Source organism: Mucor mucedo, assembly GCF_025094135.1.
Source record: "Mucor mucedo strain NRRL 3635 chromosome Unknown EV154scaffold_53, whole genome shotgun sequence".
In the NCBI taxonomy this organism is placed as follows: Eukaryota; Fungi; Mucoromycota; class Mucoromycetes; order Mucorales; family Mucoraceae; genus Mucor; species Mucor mucedo.
In genome coordinates this window covers 29,377-45,837 of record NW_026252337.1, presented here as the reverse complement: position 1 = coordinate 45,837, position 16,461 = coordinate 29,377, and the positions used below count along the sequence as shown (strand labels likewise).

The 16,461-nt window shown below is 37.7% G+C and overlaps 7 protein-coding genes across 7 annotated transcripts; 3 read left to right on the top strand and 4 right to left on the bottom strand.

Moving 5' to 3' along the window:
• Positions 1–410: 410 nt before the first annotated feature.
• EV154DRAFT_421761 (uncharacterized protein) lies at positions 411–1,996 on the bottom strand (the record flags this gene model as incomplete). The annotated part of the gene is made up of 6 exons (XM_051596050.1): positions 411–743; positions 810–1,119; positions 1,174–1,357; positions 1,417–1,642; positions 1,698–1,834; positions 1,891–1,996. 6 exons carry the CDS (start codon positions 1,994–1,996, stop codon positions 411–413), a joined length of 1,296 nt encoding a protein of 431 aa, XP_051456997.1.
• Positions 1,997–2,587: 591 nt separating this feature from the next.
• Positions 2,588–3,893, bottom strand: EV154DRAFT_246512 (uncharacterized protein). The gene has a single exon (XM_051594582.1). It carries the CDS (start codon positions 3,778–3,780, stop codon positions 2,953–2,955), a length of 828 nt encoding a protein of 275 aa, XP_051456996.1. The 5' UTR covers positions 3,781–3,893; the 3' UTR covers positions 2,588–2,952.
• Positions 3,894–4,889, bottom strand: EV154DRAFT_246515 (uncharacterized protein). The gene has a single exon (XM_051594583.1). The coding sequence runs from the start codon at positions 4,811–4,813 to the stop codon at positions 4,007–4,009; it is 807 nt and encodes a 268-aa protein (XP_051456995.1). The 5' UTR covers positions 4,814–4,889; the 3' UTR covers positions 3,894–4,006.
• A 3,274-nt stretch (positions 4,890–8,163) lies between these two features.
• Positions 8,164–10,719, bottom strand: EV154DRAFT_564172 (uncharacterized protein; the record flags this gene model as incomplete). The annotated part of the gene is made up of 2 exons (XM_051605826.1): positions 8,164–10,581; positions 10,648–10,719. 2 exons carry the CDS (start codon positions 10,717–10,719, stop codon positions 8,164–8,166), a joined length of 2,490 nt encoding a protein of 829 aa, XP_051456994.1.
• Positions 10,720–11,979: 1,260 nt separating this feature from the next.
• On the top strand, positions 11,980–12,989 carry EV154DRAFT_510877 (60S ribosome subunit biogenesis protein nip7). The gene is made up of 5 exons (XM_051601750.1): positions 11,980–12,162; positions 12,220–12,306; positions 12,365–12,503; positions 12,578–12,718; positions 12,779–12,989. The coding sequence occupies exons 1-5, from the start codon at positions 12,107–12,109 to the stop codon at positions 12,896–12,898; spliced, it is 543 nt and encodes a 180-aa protein (XP_051456993.1). The 5' UTR covers positions 11,980–12,106; the 3' UTR covers positions 12,899–12,989.
• Positions 12,990–13,191: 202 nt separating this feature from the next.
• On the top strand, positions 13,192–15,001 carry EV154DRAFT_510876 (mitogen-activated protein kinase HOG1). The gene is made up of 10 exons (XM_051601749.1): positions 13,192–13,237; positions 13,290–13,347; positions 13,411–13,458; positions 13,524–13,653; positions 13,713–13,756; positions 13,826–13,925; positions 14,022–14,069; positions 14,134–14,362; positions 14,421–14,500; positions 14,566–15,001. Exons 2-10 carry the CDS (start codon positions 13,292–13,294, stop codon positions 14,953–14,955), a joined length of 1,125 nt encoding a protein of 374 aa, XP_051456992.1. The 5' UTR covers positions 13,192–13,237; positions 13,290–13,291; the 3' UTR covers positions 14,956–15,001.
• EV154DRAFT_444255 (uncharacterized protein) lies at positions 14,978–16,461 on the top strand. The gene is made up of 2 exons (XM_051597053.1): positions 14,978–16,156; positions 16,209–16,461. Exons 1-2 carry the CDS (start codon positions 15,075–15,077, stop codon positions 16,420–16,422), a joined length of 1,296 nt encoding a protein of 431 aa, XP_051456991.1. The 5' UTR covers positions 14,978–15,074; the 3' UTR covers positions 16,423–16,461.

The window sequence follows — 16,461 nt, the reverse complement described above, 5'->3', positions numbered from 1 at the left end:
GTAAGCGAATCTTATTCACGTCATCAAAATTTATTCCATTCGTTTCCTTTGAAAACAGGATTCTCATTGGATGTTGATTAAATGATATGCCGCAGCTGCTTATAAAGCTGACAAAGTCTGTCAGTTGGCTCAGGAGCCGCTAGCATTTTAGGAGACATAAGCCATATCATGTACAAAGCTTATGGTGCGTCAAACCCATTCCTCACGAAATAATAAATCAACAATAATTTCAAATGAATGTTTATCCTGATCATAAACTGTTACAATCAATCCAAGCTCTATATGAGGTGCTAATATAAGGATTCGTGTCACTAAATGTCCGTGCGTTCTAACATGATGCACGTTATTATGTTAAGAAAACCCTAAATATTTGTTTGTATATTTATTAAATGCTAGATGCTAAAATTTTATTACATTCTTTGTGTAGTATGTCTACTAGAAGTATCTTTCAATTCGACGGCATCATTTTCGTCATGATCGTCATCATCCAAAAATGCAGATGATGCAAGTAGCGCAGCTTCTGTGTCATCCACCTCAGTATAGCCATTGTTCTGTTTTGGTGTATTTGGATAGTTCGTTAATGACTCCCAGAGATATATCAATGAAAAGGCGAATCCAAATACGACAAACCCGAAAGATAATAAAACATTACTATATGATCCGACATCAATGTCTATAATGGTAAGGTATTCAAGCTGTTGTTCAGTAGCTCCCATGAAGAGTAATCCCGCCAATACAAGCGTCTTTTCAAGCATAACATGTTGTTAGTGGTCTGTTACGTATATCTTTATGGTTCTTTAAAAACTTACAAGAGGGGGGATGTACTGCCATGGGGAAACTTCCTTAAATTCACCCTTTTTCCAGATAAAACAAATTTCAATAATTCTGCTTAAACCACCTGCCATTAACATGTATCCAAAGTAAGAGTGAATAGGCCCACTATTAGCTACATGTTGTGCGTGACCTTGGAATGAGACTGCTGTCAAAATGATAAGAATGGAGGGTATTACAGATCTTTGGCCCTTTCGACTTAAAATAATGCCAACAATGCCTGCAGCCCACCAAATAATACCCATGGATGTATGTTGATAATCTCCATGATTCCAAGGTCGACCCCATCTATATGATTGTTTAGTTACACGAAACACTTATCAATAAATACACTGGTGTTACCTGTGCTCAGTAAAAGTGTTGACTATTCCCCAAACCGTGATAACCCAGCTATCATACCATTCCTGACTCTTCCCTTTACGAAGTAACCAGGGTCCACCTACACGTAAAGCCAAGAGCATCATAATACCGTATGCCACAAAGGATGATCCCATAATAAAATGTGCCAAACATTGTGCAGATGATTCTATATCGATAAGTATTAGAATACTGCTGATTGGATATATAACCGTAGCATTATATTACCTCCATAACAAAAACCCAAAGATGCAATGACACCTAAGACTATTTGGACATAACCAATAACCGGAATAGATGCACCAAAAAATTTATGCAACTTGCCTAAAAATGGTCTTATTTTACCATGAAGACCTTGTTCTAAATGAAATCGAAGGTATACGCCCAAAACCGTTTGTGAAGCTACTGTCCAAATCACAACATCTGCAAACCATCTATGGGCAATGTGTGGCTCCTAAAGTATCGGTTAAATACAAATATCCATCAAATACGCATGACATCTTATTTACATAATTTCGACCATTGTGTGCGTGGGCTAGAAAAATTCCAATTACAAATAGCGCCGTGCCGAGTATTTGTACTGGAACGTGCCACTTATTTCTAGCTAGGCCTAACACCATACCTAATGGATACAATATCCCGAATGCTGTATAATTGATAGTGTTATTGATGAGACTGCAGACATAACCCGTTATATATTACCTGCCGCCATAAATACAATATGAAGTGTCATGATGAATCCAATAGGATCGTCTGTTGCTGCACTGTTATCAAATAACGATGGGTCCAGGTCGTGAGTGTGACCCATTCCAGAACTATGTTCGTGTTCGGACATAATTTATCGAAGATGACTTATTAATTTATCTTAATGATAAAAAAAAAAAAAAAAAAAAAAAAAGGAAGAAAAAGAGATACGGAATCTGGGAATATATTTCCAATGATGGACATTTTATTTCATCGGATTAAAAGAATACCCGCCAATGGGGTTTTATTTGTACAACAACTCAAACCTCTCTTGGCATTCCTCTTCTAAGGTACTTACAATGTCAATTGGACTGTTATAAGCTTCATACTAGTCTTGCTTATGTTCCACACTACTAAAAAAATTGTATAATACCCAAGTTGACGTATTGACATTTATTATGTGACTTACAGCAAACTGATGTAGATTATAACTTTGAAATACAGCCCCGGAGTTAATTTCCTATATTGTAGGTACGATTTCCCTTGAGCCTACAGATGACATATGAATCAGGAACGGAAAACAATGAAGAGTTAGCTGAAGCATATAGACATGTGTAAGGTTACATTAAAAATTATTAATTATTTATTACCATCCCTGTAGTTCATTTATATTATGAGTTATAACTATCAAACCGATTTAATGGTGTCCAAAATCCTCGTCAATTCATTATCAAAGATATTATATCAGTGATATAAGCCAATTCGCACAACGCCTTTCTTCCTAATAGATTGTAAGACATCTATGGAGATATTTACATGATGCAAAAAGTACCATCTATTGTCATTAATAGGTCGCTCTCGGTCTTTATCAACACAAGTATAAAAATGGACTACTTTTTTTCTATATCTGGAGGGTATACTTTTTTGAATTTAAGCCTCTCCAAGTTATAAATTGTCGTTTATTTTCAATAAATAATCCAGTTTTTGATTATTTTTGTGTACCCTTCCACAAGAAAATAAAGTTCAAGTCATGTTGTCATGATGATAAATTTGTTTATTTACGGCCATCGTTAATTTTTTTTACAACAGAATTTGTGCAGTTGTTCTTTTATGAGTAAATAATATCTCTTTTAAGGAAGCTGTATGATATATAATATCAAGTGCCTGTTCTTTACTTCCAATCAAATCAATATGCCGTAGATCAATCGATTTAAGATGCTCGAGTTTTTCTGCCAGAAAATGTATGGATATTGGCTTAACTTGGTTACACCATTGCAAAAGTAAATGGTCTAGCTTGGGTAGACCGTGTGCTATGTTTTCCAAAGTCTGGTTGTTAACCCATGCACAGTAAGAAATATCTAAGTAACTTAGCTGGGATGAAGAACACGGTAGAGTGAACATTGTTTCCAATTGATTAAAAGTGTCTATTGAAACGCAGGGTTTTATCATAGTGTTGCTTAAATTGAGTTTCTTCAAATTATAGTGGATAGCCTTCCCAATACAAGTCAGTATATCTGTTGTTAATGTGCAGTCCGCTAGAATGAGAGTATTTAAACTTTCCAAATTATTGTGTATTGACATCAGGATAGTGGTAGGGGACAAGCCAGTACATTTTGACAGGTTGATATGATTTAAGTTTGTGATGTGTTGTAGAAGTGACAATAGAATGGAGTCTGTAGTGTGCTGATGTACTGACGCGAAGTCCAGTACTCGGATATGTGATTTTGACTTTTTGCTGATGTTTATAAATAGATTAAGTTGTGTTCTTGTTTGTATTATGGGATAACGATAAAGCTTTATGGAACCGATATTATGCCAGTAAGTGTTTACTTGACATAGCGAACATATATCATTTCTTGATAATAGATCGAATATCTTATCAGTCAGTTCAAACGGCAGACGATTCATAACTTTTAGGGTGAAAAGGAAAAAATATGTTATAAATGTATCAACACCCCTTCAATATGGTTGGTAAGTCAAACACCAAAAAATTTATTTGGTTTTGAAACATGTAAAGTTGTTGATATTTTCAGACATAACAGTATCTCTTGTCATCATGGAAGCTATCACTCGACTGCCATAACTACCGGTCGACTTTTGTTTTTAAGATAAAGGAAAAATGACCAAAATGTGTTTATAAGGTCATGATGAATTTGGGTGAAAGACGAAGCACCATGACTAATCCGTCATCAGTACAGCTTGTAACCCCTTCAACTTGCTCAGTTAAACCCTTTTCACGGTCGATAATCCAATCAAATCTAAGTCTGACTACCATGTCGCGTTCTTTAGCTAAATTCATTTGAGATTGTACTGAATCCAAATCACAGTCAGAAACGTAGTTATAAAATGGTTTGCCATAAAGATCGTTGATGTCCATTGATACCAATTCTGTCGCTAAGCTTGAGGCATACACAATATTCAACATGTCCGTGAAGCGATTTAAAATTAAACAAAATCTTCGTTCTTGAGGTCTTCTTATTTGCCTATTTTCCCAGACCACGTCTATAGGTAATATACTTTCTTTGACTTCTTTGTTGTTTCTCCATCCACCAGTCTTTTTAACCGTTCCATTAGGCAAGCAAAAATACACTTCATCCACTGTACTCGCTCTCATTTTATGTTCAATAGAATCCTTTTTGTATACGTAATTACAAGTAGTAAGGATGTCATAACAATAAATAACCACGGTTTCGACAAGAACATAATCTCCGTTTTTACACTTATGTCTATAGGTGGACATGGAGGACATCTTTTCGTTGTGAACATTTGATGCATGAACCTTTCTGATGCTGTCGTTATCGTCTGGGTGGTATAAACTGAACGCTTCCCTTCCGACAAGCTCAGCTGGTTCAAACCCTGTAACCTCTGTTATGTTGTCAGAAGCATATATGACTTTTCCGTCTGCTGAATTGTCATAAATAGTTATCCAGTTATCCCTCATCACTTTCTTAGGAGTAAAAGTAAAAGACCTGGCGCAGTTGCATGCAAATCAACTCGCTTTATAAGCCTCCTTAACGCCTCCTTTATTTCCATAAAAAAAAGAATGACGTGTCCGCCTTTTTTTTTTTTTAAGTCCAAGCCACAATGGCTACTCAAATTGTGTGGCGGTGAGATGCAAATAGTAAGCTCGACAGAAAAGTAATGAACTTTATCAAAAATAGGTAAAAATTTGTTTTCACACCATACGAAAAAGTCTCTGTGTGTCTACTATGACAGGATTTAATGTCTGTAATCAAGCGTCGAAGTAAATTAAATGAAGTGTTTTATTGATTATATAAATGATAGCCCGGACGAAAAATTATTTACATGGTTATTGAGGTGGTCTTCTTCTTGGAGATGGCCTTTTATTATCCTCATCATCATCATCATTTCCTCCAAGAGATATAGTAACGGACAATCCACCTTTACCTTTTCCTCTACCATTCTTTCCTTGACTACCAGTACCAACCAATTTTCCAGGAAGATCCAAAATAACGCCCAAAATATCACCCAACAGAGAACGTAAGATTGAATTGATCAAAACCAACTCCTCTTTATCATTGAGATATTCAAACAAGTTGCCATTTACTTCATCCAAAAGCTGTGCTGCGCCCTGAGCTTCGGTGCTATTTAATTCGGGCAAAACCTCATCGACAAGCTCTGCCGAGTCTAGAGTGTCGGTACTATTTGATCCAGGCTTCTCCTCATCGTAAAGTTCTGCGGAATTGTCAATATCTGTACTATTCGATCCAGGTTTGATGTCATCAGCTACTTCTGTTGAGTCTTGAACACCAGTGCTATTCGATCCGGGCTTGATGTCATTAGTAATTTTAGTAGAGTCTTGAACGCTTGTACCATTGGATTTGGGGCTGGTTTCATCGGCAAGGTCTGCATTAGTACCATTGAATTTAGGATTGTTTTGATCTACTATTTCTGTTGAGCTTTGAATATCAGTACTATTCCATTTAGATTGGATGTCATCAGTAGTACTATTGGACTTGGGGTTGTTCTCGTCGACAAGTTCTGTTGAATCTTGAATATCAGTGCCATTGGATTTGGATTTATGATCGTCAGTAAGTTTTGTTGACTCATGTGCACCAGTGCTATTGGACTTGTGTTTAGCCTTATCAACAGGTTCTGCTGAGTCTTGGACGCTAGTACTATTGGACTTGGGGTTGTTCTCGTCGGCAGCTTCTGTTGAATCTTGAATAGCAGTGCCATTTGACTTGGATTTATGATCGTCAGTAAGTTTTGTTGATTCATGTGCACCAGTACTATCAGACTTGTGTTTGGCCTTATCAACAGGTTCTGCTGAGTCTTGGACGCTAGTACTATTGGACTTGGGGTTGATCTCATCGACAGCTTCTGTTGAATCTTGAATAGCAGTGCCATTTGACTTGGATTTATGATCGTCAGTAAGTTTTGTTGATTCATGTGCACCAGTGCTATTAGACTTGTGTTTGGCCTTATCAACAGGTTCTGCTGAGTCTTGGACGCTGGTACTATTGGACTTGGGGTTGATCTCATCGGCAGCTTCTGTTGAATCTTGAATAGCAGTGCCATTTGACTTGGATTTATGATCGTCAGTAATTTTTGTTGATTCATGTGCACCAGTGCTGTTGGACTTGTGTTTAGCCTTATCAGCAGGTTCTGTTGAGTTTTGAGCTACGGTACTATTCGATTTAGATGTGACATCTGCAAAATTAAAGCTCAGGACCTTATCCAGTTCAATCACAATAGTTTCAGGATGATCGGGATTAACATCAAGATCTTTTTGTCGCTCTTCAATCTTTTGCTTCATTTCATAGAATTTACCGTCCTTGTCTAAAGGTTTTAACTGGAAAGACGGGCTTTGGATTAAATCTTGGATAGCCTTTCTTTTCAGTGTTAAATCCGTAATAATAAAGGGCGAGATGATATCTGAAGGTGAGAAAGCGGAATGGTTGACCAACATTGAATCTAACTCTTGTGCCATCTTCATGTAAGACCGAAATTCAGGTCCTTGTTCTCTCCATAAAAACAGATCTTTGATCGGTTGGTTGATGAGATAGGGAGAATATCCAATAATGTTTTTAGTGCTCATTACGCTCATAACACGGCCCATAAACGTATCAAAGGTTTCGGTATCCACTTGTTCCGTAACATTTGTAATTCCATCGTCAGCTAAATCCTTAGCAACATTTCTTAGCAGCTTATCGACAAGACAAAGCATTCGGAGTTCCTTGCTGCAAACTTTGTCTTCATCCAAAATTCGGTCAAACATGTCCGTTTGAGCTTTTGTTGCGTTGTTGATGTCGATATGTAAGAGATCCTGAAGAATATTCCTTGCATAGGTATCACTGTCTGAAACAACCATAGCCTATTATTAAATTATGATTGAGTGTTCAAGAACTTTTAAAAGATTATACCAAACATTTACCTTGGTTTCTTGTGAACTTGAGGAGTGTTCCACATTTTTGGGCGACTAGTTGATAAAATAAAGGTGTAAGATATCGTTACAAATTATGAAGCTGTAAATATTACCTTAGCAGATTCTTCATCAGCTACTGGTGAAGCCAAGCTTGGTTTCAATAGAGCCAGAAGGGATAGATAATAAAAATATGGTACTAATTTCATTTTGGTAACCGAGAAGAGACGCAAAATAAAACGCAGATAATGCCTTTTATTTAAAATAAATCGATGATGGGAACAAAAAAAAGTTTTCCTTTTTTTAATTATAACAAGATTCCAAGAATGATTTATTGTGTATACATTCTTCCATTAAAAAATGTCAATGGAAATGCATAAACAGTAAATTAAAATTATATGCATTTTCCCAGAAAAAAAGCTAATCCTTTTAAAAAAAGCAAAAATTAACTTCATGTTTTAGCCTACCTGCTTTCTGGATTATTTTTTCGGTTTCAAATTAATATTTGTTTAAAACATGGAACAAGCTCAAACTTTATTGCTCTTTATGTAGTCATAAGTGACAAATAAATGAATGACAAGTTAACAGTTTAATATATCATGTAATTACAACAGCTCATTCTTTTCTCATTCCCAACCAATAATTCAAAAATAAATCTAAATAGTAAATCCAGAATTTACAAGACAGATAAATTATGAAATTGGTGGCAAAGCATTATGTATGCACGTTTTTGTTGTACATTTTTCCTGACTATAGAGTACCATAAACAATGAGAAAAAGCTTATTTGTGTGTAGATATTGTTTTTTTAAGAAAATAGTTACAAAATGTAACATTTAATAATTTATTCTAAGGGTGATTTAAAAAAAATAGAAGAAAAGGTATAAATAAAAAACTAAGAGAAAATTTAACTAGACTCAGCAATGACTTTGGTAATAGTGTCAACAGCCATACGAATATTTTCGGCATTAGGGTTAGCTAAAGCATTAAGAATTTGAGGGTTGGAAGACATGACATTTTGAATAAGCACTTCAAGAACATCGAACATTTGTTTAGCTTCGGCAGCAGCTTGAGGACTTTGTGCACGCATAGCATCGAGGAAAACAGTTTGATATTCCAAATAATCAGCACTGGAGAGATTTTGGAGACGACTGAAAAGTCCACCGCCAAAGATCTTGCCAATCACACCGAATCCGATTTCAAGAAGAACGCGAACAGCACCGCTGGTTAAACCACCAATTGTGTTCAAAACAAAGGAAATAAGACCACCAATAACATTTGTGAAGAATGTGTTGAATTGAACAATATTGGATAAAAGTCCATCGGCGTTAGCAGCCACAAACTGAGACAAGTTTTGAAGGAATTGAAGAATAATATTATCACCACCAACAAGTTGACCAATGGATCCAATAACTCCGTTAAGAGCATCACCAATGTTAAGAGATCCAGATGTAAGTCCACCAATGGTACCACCAAGATTGGCAAGAGCTCCCTTAATAGCATCGGGGTTGACGAGACCACCAGTAAGACCACCTAAAACATTACCAGCGGCATCAGTAAGACCACCAGTAAGTCCACCAAGTAGACCTTCTAATCCACCACCGGTGAGATTACCATTAAGTCCACCAGTAAGACCACCGAGAAGACCTTCTAATCCACCACCACCAGTAAGGTTGCCAGTGAGTCCACCAGTAAGTCCACCAAGAAGGCCTTCTAATCCACCAGTGCTATTACCAGTAAGACCACCGGTAAGGCCGCCAAGGAGACCACCTAATCCTCCGTTACCACCTAAGAGGCCACCAGTACTGTTACCAGTAAGACCACCGGTAAGGCCGCCGAGAAGACCACCTAATCCTCCATTACCGCCTAAAAGACCACCAGTACTATTACCGGTAAGACCACCAGTAAGACCACCAAGAAGGCCGTCTAATCCACCACCCAAAAGACCGCCGGTGCTGTTACCGCTGAGACCGTCCTTAAGACCACCAAGAAGACCATCTATGCCATTACCCAAAATACCACCAGTGTTGTTACCACCAGTAAGGCCACCAGTGAGACCACCAAGAAGACCTCCTAATCCACCACTGCCACCAGTGCTGTTACCGGTAAGTCCACCCTTAAGACCGTCAAAGATACCGCCTAATCCTCCAGTGCTGTTACCAGTTAAACCACCGGTAAGTCCACCGGTAAGTCCACCATTAAGCAGACCACCTAATCCACCACCGCCGGTACTATTACCAGTTAAACCACCAGTAAGGCCACCCGTGACACCGTTAAGAAGACCTCCTAAACCACCACTGCCACCGGTAGAATTGCTACCTCCAGTAAGACCACCTGTGATACCGCCCAAAATATCACCTAAACCACCCTGGGAGCCACCACCACTACCACCAGTAAGACCACCTGTAACGCCATTGAGCACACCGCCTAATCCACCGCCTCCAGTGCTATTGCCTGATTTTTGACCAGTAAGACCTCCGGTAATACCACCTAACATATCACCTAATCCACCAGATGCTTTACCAGATGATCCACCTGTAAGACCTCCAGTGATACCACCAAGGATATCACCTAACCCACCACTAGAGCCGCCCGATGATGATGAACCACCAGAGGAAGATCCACCCGATGAACTACCAGATGAGCCACCCGTGATGCCGCCAGTAAGACCGTTTTTGATACCGTCAAACATACCGCCTAATCCACCTGAGGATGAACCACCAGCAGAGCCACCAGCAGATCCACTAGTACCGTTAGTAGAGCCACCAGCAGATGATGAGCCGCCAGTTAGGCCACCAGTAATACCACCAGTAAGACCGCTTTTAAGGCCATCAAACATACCGCCTAATCCGCCTGAGGATGAGCCACCAGCAGAACCACTAGCAGAACCACCAGCAGAACCACTGGTAGAGCCACCGGTGGAGCTACCGCCACCAATGCCTTTAAAGAAATCACCTACACCACCAGTTGACGAGCTATTGGAGGAGGAGGAGGATGCACCACCAAAGACATCAAAAGGGAAGGCTTGCATGTTTTTTTCGTCACTGGTAAAACCATTGATTGCGCCACCCATTTGTCTGAATAATTCTTCCAAGGGGTTATTAGGGGAGGCAGCATTGAGTTGAGCTCTACTGATGGCATCGGAGGAGAACATCATGTCTAAAAGTTCAGCCAATGTAGTAGGACCATTGATGAATTGTAGAGCGTTTGTCTCATCTTGTACGGCCTTATCCGATAATCGCTGAGCTTCTTGAAAGAAGGCGGCTAAACCTCTTTTCACTGCCATCAGGTTTTCCAATTCTAATTGTTCTTGTGTTTTGATTGTCTATAAACGAAACACAGAATAAGATCAGATACATGTTTTTATTTGTATTTTTGGAATGGTACATACACTGGTTTGAGGAACAACTGCACATAGTGCCAAAGGCAACAGCAAAATGCTGGATAGACGTGCCAACTTCATCCAAAGAAGACAAGAAGGAGGGAGAGTAGGTGAAGTTTGTTGTCAAAATGAGAAGGGATGTATTTTAGAGTTTTTATAGATATTTCTTTTGAAAGAATGCCCTTTTCTCAATTTGCACTTTGGGAATGTTTAAACATGTATCTCTTTTTAATAATTTCATTCCTACAGGCTTCAAAAAAATCTGATAATTGTTTATTGTAAAAACATTTTTTCCAGATTCTCGGTGCAATTTCTCATCTGACCATTATTGTGTTTACATCCACCCCTTTTATTTTAATCGCAATAAGAGTTAATCTATAGCTTCATCGGAAAAAAAAAAGAGGTGGGAAACAGGGTCGTATACTAAAATAAAAGGCAACAAACAAAAACAAATAATTAGACTATCACTTCCATTTTTTCTAAACGGCTTTTTTTTTTCATTCTTTAAACATTCTTCTCATTATAAATATTGGATAATAAAAGATTTGATCGCCCTCCCTTTCAGGGTCGTAGTTTAAAGCCTAAAACTCCCGATTTTGGCTCTCCTGTGCGTTGTCAATTTTTATTGTGTGATACACTCTTTTTGTTGTGTCATCCACCACTAAATAAACGACACTAAATGTACAAAACAGAAACTTCCAAAAAAAAAAAAAAAAAAAAAAAAAAAAACGCTGATCATTAACCTAACCTCTAAATTACAACAGTTTTGGCAATCTGGATACGGTGGAATCATCTATAATAAACTATTGTGAAGTTGAAGAAGTTTTTTCATTTTTTTAGGCGATCCCAAAATCTTAAATAATAAATAAATAAATAATAAGCTGTTTGTTAAATGTAAAAGCTTAACTTTAGTATCTTTATTTGGTTGTGCACTCTAAATCAGTTGATACGTGAGCCCTTGTCATATTCTTTAGAAAAAACATCACTGAAAGAAGATTGACACTTTTTTAAATGTGTGAATTGTTTAAAAGAGATACTTATGTCATCCCTGATATGTATGCTCACTCCAGATGCTACAAATCTCTCAGGATAACGATTAAATTAGTCTGTCAGAAACTTGACGTTTACAAGAAAATTAAAATCACCACTATAGAATACATAAAAAGAAATTTACTTTTAATGGGAATTCAAAGCGTATCGGTGTTACGCTCATGACCTTTATATTTATTGTGATAACGCCCTAGCAAAAAAAAAGGGGGGGGGGGCGTATGTCAAAGTTGATTCTCCGTCAATAATTATGCAAAAACGACAGAAAGATTAATAGTAGTCACATTAGCCGAATTCGTGTGCGGTGTGGCTTGTCTATGCTATTTTTTTTTTTTTTTTTTTTTTTTTTTTGGCAAGCTCCAAAATTGTTAGAGGGGTGGAGTTTTTTTTTTCTTACTACTTCTCATCGACAAAAAACACCATGCGTCCTTTGACAGCCGAAGAAACCACTACGCTTTTCGAGAAGCTTGCTAAATAGTAAGTTTTTTTTTATATGACGCAAAGAGAAGAGAATACTTAAACAAGAAAAATTAGTATTGGAGCCAATCTTCGACTTTTAGTTGACAGACCTGATGAGACTTATTGTTTCCGTCTTCAAAATAACAAGGTGTATTATCTCAGGTACCTTATATTCATGTATGCCTTTGCCGATCCGAGATCTAATTTTATGAACATGTAGTGAATCCATGATGCGTATGGCCGTGAGTGTTGGACGTGATCAACTTGGTTCAGTGGGTGTATGTTTTGGTAAATTCACAAAGACTGGTAAATTTACTCTTCACATTACCGCTCTTGATCATTTGGCACAATATGCAAAGGTAAGCCCCCTTTTTTTTGAAATGGACGAGATCGATGAATCTTTTTGTATTAAATTTTTATATTGGGAATTTAGCACAAGATCTGGATTAAGCCTAATGGTGAGATGCCCTTCTTGTATGGTAACCATATTGTTAAGGCACATTTGGGTAGAATTACCGACGATACTCCTGAACATACTGGTGTTGTCATCTTTTCCATGTCAGATGCACCTTTGGTAATTATTTAAAATGATGTGCTATTTTTCCCCGTATATTAAACACATCTCTATTTTTAGGGTTTCGGTGTTACTGCAAGATCAACCATGGATATGAAGAAACTTCAACCTACAGATATCATTGTTTTCCACCAAGCAGATGTTGGAGAATACCTTCGTGCCGAAGATACTTTGTTCTAGATTATTTTTTCTTTTTTTTTACACAACAACAATCAAAAAAAAAAAAAAAAGCATGTATATTATAATAAAAAAAAAATTTAAAAATTTAAAACTGTGTGTGTGTGTTCAAATGAATGTTGTAATGTGTGTGCGACGACAACACGTCGGTACACGGGCTTTTAAAAAAATCATCCCCAATAGGGAAATCTTCCATAACGTCATGATGTTGCCATGACATCAGTTGCTCGGGACCTTCTTTTTTTTTTTTTTTTTGGCTGTTATAGAATTTAGACCCTCCCCCCTCCCCTTTATTTGTTCTTTACTCTTTCTTTTTTTCTTTTTTCAGTAAAAAAAATACTAGTAAGTTTTTTTTCTTAAATATATAGCGTTTCAAACTGACCACGTAAGATAGTCATGGCCGAATTCGTTAAACTTTCAATCTTTGGAACTGTCTTTGAAGTGACGACGAGGTAAAAAAATAAAATAAAAAATCGGTAGTGCTTATTGATCTAATCGATATCATAATAAAATAGATATGTCGATTTACAACCTGTGGGCATGGGTGCCTTTGGTTTAGTCTGGTAAAGAAATAGCAGAACAACTTACCTCAGGCAAGTAAAAAAAAAACTGACTTCTTTTCTTATAGTTCGTCCAAGGATCAACTTACAGGAATGAATGTTGCCATTAAAAAAATTATGAAACCCTTTTCTGCCCCAGTGTTGGCTAAGAGAACCTACCGTGAATTAAAGTTATTAAAGGCCTTGATGCATGAAAATGTAAGTTCAATTGAGGATCTTTTTCTATTTTTATTGACCTTTACGTGTATGTGTGATAGATTATCAGTTTAAGTGATATCTTTATTTCGCCTTTGGAGGACATGTAAGTTATAGTGGTTGATAAACACTTTTTTATGTTTGAAACATGGTGCTAAAATAGTCAATTCATTAGCTATTTCGTCACCGAATTACTTGGAACAGATTTACACAGATTGCTTCAATCAAGACCCTTAGAAAAGCAGTTTATTCAATACTTTCTATATCAGATACTTGTAAGTTCCACACACTTAAAAAAAGGGAGATACAAAAAAATATATATATGACGTATGGGTTACTCAAAATAATTTTTTTATTTTTATTTTTAAAAGAGAGGTTTAAAGTATGTCCATTCTGCCGGAGTTATTCATCGAGATTTGGTAAGAAAAAAGTACATACAATGGGAGAGAGATCAGCAGAAAATTAAACCCTTGTTCTTCATAGAAACCAAGCAATATTCTCATCAATGAGAACTGTGATTTAAAGATTTGTGATTTCGGTCTTGCTCGTATTCAGGATCCTCAAATGACGGGCTATGTGTCTACAAGATATTACCGTGCTCCTGAAATCATGTTGACCTGGCAAAAGTATGATGTCGCTGTCGATATCTGGAGTACTGGCTGTATCTTTGCAGAAATGCTGGAAGGCAAGCCACTCTTCCCTGGCAAAGATCGTAAGTTTCTCTCTTTCTGTCTCTGTCTTGTGAGTTTACTGATAATTATATATTGTAGACGTCCATCAGTTCTCGATTATTACTGAACTCCTTGGTACACCACCCGATGACTTGATTGCAACCATCTGTAGCGAGAATGTAAGTGATTTATATAAGCCCTGGACCCTAGACCCTAATAAACCACCCCTTATTATTCGATATAGACATTACGATTTGTAAAGAACTTGCCTAAACGTGAGCAAATCCCATTCAGCTCCCGATTTGCAGGTCAAGACCCTCAAGCGATTGATTTATTGGAAAAGATGTTGACGTTTGATCCTCGTAAACGTATCACAGCTGAAGAGGCCTTGGCTCATCCTTATTTAGCTCCTTACCATGACCCCACCGATGAGCCTGCTGCTCCAGAGAAATTTGATTGGTCGTTCAATGAAGCTGATTTACCCGTCGATACTTGGAAAGTCATGATGTATTCTGAAATCTTGGACTTCCACAATGTAGATAATACAGATGGTGCAAATTATTTAGGTACACCTCTTACTGGTCCAATTCATGAAGGACAAGAAGCTTCCTACATGCAACCTCAACAACAATAATCATTTTTCTCTTTTTACACTTACACACACACACACACACACATTACTTATACATATTAAATCTTTTTCTTTAAAAAATAACCCCGCCTTTTTCTTTTCTCTCTCTTTTTTTTAAAAAAATGGCTTACGAGACGACGATGGCACCTTTTAAAAATGTGCGTGAAGAACTTCGATTAATTCATGCGGTCGACTTGATACATACATCGAGCGACTTGACAGATAATATTGAAGCTATAAACTACTTACGTCACAAGGCATGTCATCTCGATACCGAAGCCAAAACAAAACTCAGCATCATCTTTAATGAGGAGGAATCAGGGCATTTACCTCATGTACAACGAAACCGTGCCGAAGCAGACATGTGGGCACGTAGTGTCTTTGATAAACAACTCTCATTAGCTTTAAAGCCCTGCGCGCCCATCTTTATCACCACTGACGACCTCAGTACGACACACTTTATTGACTGCATGACGGCCAGAATGAACCGCGATGGACAGGAACCTCTGTTAAATTATTTGGCTGGTTTACTGTATTCCAAAGGTATTGGATTTCCTCAGGATTTGCAACGAGGCATCGCTTCTTTAAAGTTTGCAGCCACAGAAGGAAGAATTGCAGAAGCAGGGTGTGAGTTGGGAAGGATTTATAGTGATCGATATAAGTACAGTCTAAACGAACCTGCCGAATCGATCCACTGGTTTCATCGGGCCTTTGAATGTGGATCTACACAAGCGGTAGTGGATTTAGCTTATGGATTCTTTGAGGGAAGCGAGCAAGTGCCCAAAGATGATGTACGTGCTTTACGTTATGCCAAAGATGGAGCACTTTTAAACGATAAATATTGTCAGTATATTGTGGGACATTTATACCTCAAGGGGAAAGGGGATCAGACGAAGGATGCTCAGGAAGCCGTCAAATATTTAAATGCTTCGGCCAGTCAAGGATTTGCAGTGGCATTGGAAGAAGAAACATCAGTGTATATGTATGGACATGGGAATGTAAAGCAAGATTATGGTAAAGCGTTTGCTTGTTGTATGCAAAGTATTGCCACGAATATCCCGTTCTGTCAAGCACGTTTAGGTGACATGTACCGAAATGCTTGGGGTGTCACACAAGATTTCCCCAAGGCCTTTGAATATTATCAAAATGCCGCTAGTCAGTCTGACACACCTTATCCATATGCTCAGCACATGCTCGGCGAGATGTAAGAGTTCTTTTGATCTTGTTTACGTGTGTGTCTAACTCTTTAAATTTAGGTTCCTGCATGGAGAGGGTGTACCCAAGGATCTGGCGGTGGCAAAGGAATGGTTCCAGATTGCTTCTACACAAGGTTATGAGCCTTCACAGACAAAGATTCAGCAGATTGATTTAATCGAAGCAAACACAGCCTTACAAAAACCTATGGTAGAAGAAAAGAAACAAAGCAGTCGATGGTCACTTAGTTTCTTTAACAACACCAAGAAGAAATAAATTTTTTTTTTTATGTGGTTACCCCTCGTACAACCTTTC

Bases quoted from the DNA above. Each gene is read 5' to 3' on its own strand.
- EV154DRAFT_510877 (XM_051601750.1), top strand. From the start codon at position 12,107: ATGCGTCCTTTGACAGCCGAAGAAACCACTACGCTTTTCGAGAAGCTT. The intron at 12,163-12,219 runs GTAAGTTTTTTT...AAGAAAAATTAG, and splicing joins TTCGAGAAGCTTGCTAAATA to TATTGGAGCCAATCTTCGAC. The intron at 12,504-12,577 runs GTAAGCCCCCTT...TTGGGAATTTAG, and splicing joins ATTTGGCACAATATGCAAAG to CACAAGATCTGGATTAAGCC.
- EV154DRAFT_246515 (XM_051594583.1), bottom strand. From the start codon at position 4,813: ATGAGGGATAACTGGATAACTATTTATGACAATTCAGCAGACGGAAAA.
- EV154DRAFT_246512 (XM_051594582.1), bottom strand. From the start codon at position 3,780: ATGAATCGTCTGCCGTTTGAACTGACTGATAAGATATTCGATCTATTA.
- EV154DRAFT_510876 (XM_051601749.1), top strand. From the start codon at position 13,292: ATGGCCGAATTCGTTAAACTTTCAATCTTTGGAACTGTCTTTGAAGTG. The intron at 13,348-13,410 runs GTAAAAAAATAA...ATAATAAAATAG, and splicing joins GTCTTTGAAGTGACGACGAG to ATATGTCGATTTACAACCTG. The intron at 14,363-14,420 runs GTAAGTTTCTCT...TATATATTGTAG, and splicing joins ACTCTTCCCTGGCAAAGATC to ACGTCCATCAGTTCTCGATT.
- EV154DRAFT_444255 (XM_051597053.1), top strand. From the start codon at position 15,075: ATGGCTTACGAGACGACGATGGCACCTTTTAAAAATGTGCGTGAAGAA. The intron at 16,157-16,208 runs GTAAGAGTTCTT...CTTTAAATTTAG, and splicing joins CAGCACATGCTCGGCGAGAT to GTTCCTGCATGGAGAGGGTG.